Source organism: Ciona intestinalis, unplaced genomic scaffold, assembly GCF_000224145.3.
Source record: "Ciona intestinalis unplaced genomic scaffold, KH HT000893.1, whole genome shotgun sequence".
NCBI lineage: Eukaryota > Metazoa > Chordata > Ascidiacea > Phlebobranchia > Cionidae > Ciona > Ciona intestinalis.
In genome coordinates, this window is record NW_004191214.1 from 1 (window position 1) to 1,645 (window position 1,645).

At 36.0% G+C, this 1,645-nt stretch overlaps 1 protein-coding gene across 2 annotated transcripts in view; it reads right to left on the bottom strand.

Moving 5' to 3' along the window:
- Positions 1–563: 563 nt before the first annotated feature.
- Positions 564–1,645, bottom strand: part of LOC113475552 (calcitonin gene-related peptide type 1 receptor-like) — a 3,231-nt gene continuing 2,149 nt past the window's right edge. For both annotated transcript variants that reach the window (XM_026839770.1, XM_026839769.1), the window contains 2 exons: positions 1,450–1,603; positions 564–681 (listed from right to left, as the gene is read on the bottom strand). In XM_026839770.1, the coding sequence (XP_026695571.1) occupies positions 1,554–1,603 (50 nt within the window). In that variant the 3' untranslated portion in view covers positions 564–681; positions 1,450–1,553. The remainder of the gene's footprint in view (positions 682–1,449; positions 1,604–1,645) is intronic.

Genomic DNA, 1,645 nt, shown 5'->3' on the forward strand with positions numbered 1-1,645 from the left:
TCCACAGTACTATATATCCTACATGGCTAGTTTTTAAAAACGTGACTATTTAAAAAACTTAAAACACCGCAGCGAAAAGACTATAAAACTAAGCGAGGTAATAAAATAAATGTAACCTATTTATTCCTGCGTGGTGGAACAATCGTTATAACACGGGTGTTCTGTTTTATGCCTCCTGTCCGCTTACGAGTTACTACATGTGTAATTGCGTTTTTTTAGTTTTTTTTATATTTCCTATGCATGACTGGCAGTTTAGATAGCTCATACGGGACCACAATTAATGGGTTAATACATCTGCCGACGTGTCTTTTCCAAGGACACATACGGTCAAAAGCAGCGGAAAGCTTTAAACCCGATGCACGAATATATAGTAGGGTGGGGGAAGTTCAAATAATTCAAATAAATACAATTCCGTATCCTTACGACTCCCATAGACCGTTGTTAATTGTATAAAACACGATCAGAATATTTAGATATTCTGCGCTAAATGTGTCCCATTTCCCCCACCCTACTATACCAAATAAAAGTAAATTACACAACAAAATATAAACATGTAAAACCAATGTTAACTGAGCATGTTAAATATCATGAGACAAGACATCACTCTAATTACGACTGACCTGCTGTCGTCCAACACAAAGCGAGTAACGACATAGAGTAGCAACGATAGTGCCGGGAATCCTTTGGAAAAACAATTTTCAACAATTGAAGATCGATATAACTTGTAATATTATTTCGGGCCGAGGCCGTTTCGGAAATAGAACGCAGCCAAAATGACAATAAAACCGGATAAAAGGAATTCGCTTAAATTGCATTTGATTTCTGATCAACATTTTGGAGCGGTGAAGTTTATTTTCGACTTAAACTCCCAACAGTAAAGACAACTTATCGACCAACATCATCGGATCAAAAACATTTTTCGGAAAGTCGAAAGAAGACGGTATATATAACTTAAACGTAAAATTGAATTTGAAATCCTAATGTTTTATTACTGAAACTTTTCGCCTATTTAAAAAGTTATAATTGAGTTAAAACGGTTTGTATTTTCATTCTCTTCCATACTTCCCCATTTGGTATACACTAGTAAGCAAATACTTTTACAGAAGTGTATAACCACATCGTTAACTCAAAAAGGACATCATCAACCACGATTAAGAAATATGGGATATTATTTACAATTTCACTCTTAGCATTTTAATTACTAATTTTGCAGATACTCTTTTGACTTTAACATTTGTATGTGTAAAATAAATAACATAGTCTGTGGTTGCGATAATGGTGCTGGTTATAACACGTATAACACGATAATGGTGCTGGCGTATATACTCGCAAAATTTGACCTAATGGCGGTCGTCACAAAGCGCACGCTTGCTTAAACCGAGGACCCAATTTGATTACTGTACAAAACAATACTAAACTAATTAGAAATGCATGTATAAAAGCACTTACCCCAGCCTAGGCCTGTGTAGATGAGCAGGTTCTGTTTCTCACGAAAAACCGACACAACTACGAGTGTATGAAGGTAGACCCCTTCACACAGCATCCAGAAATAGTTACTTGTTTCTGTGTATTGGTGGATCGCGTGCAGAAACTTGCAATAGACCTGCAAAGAAACCGGGGAACTAAATATGGTTGTAAATAAATA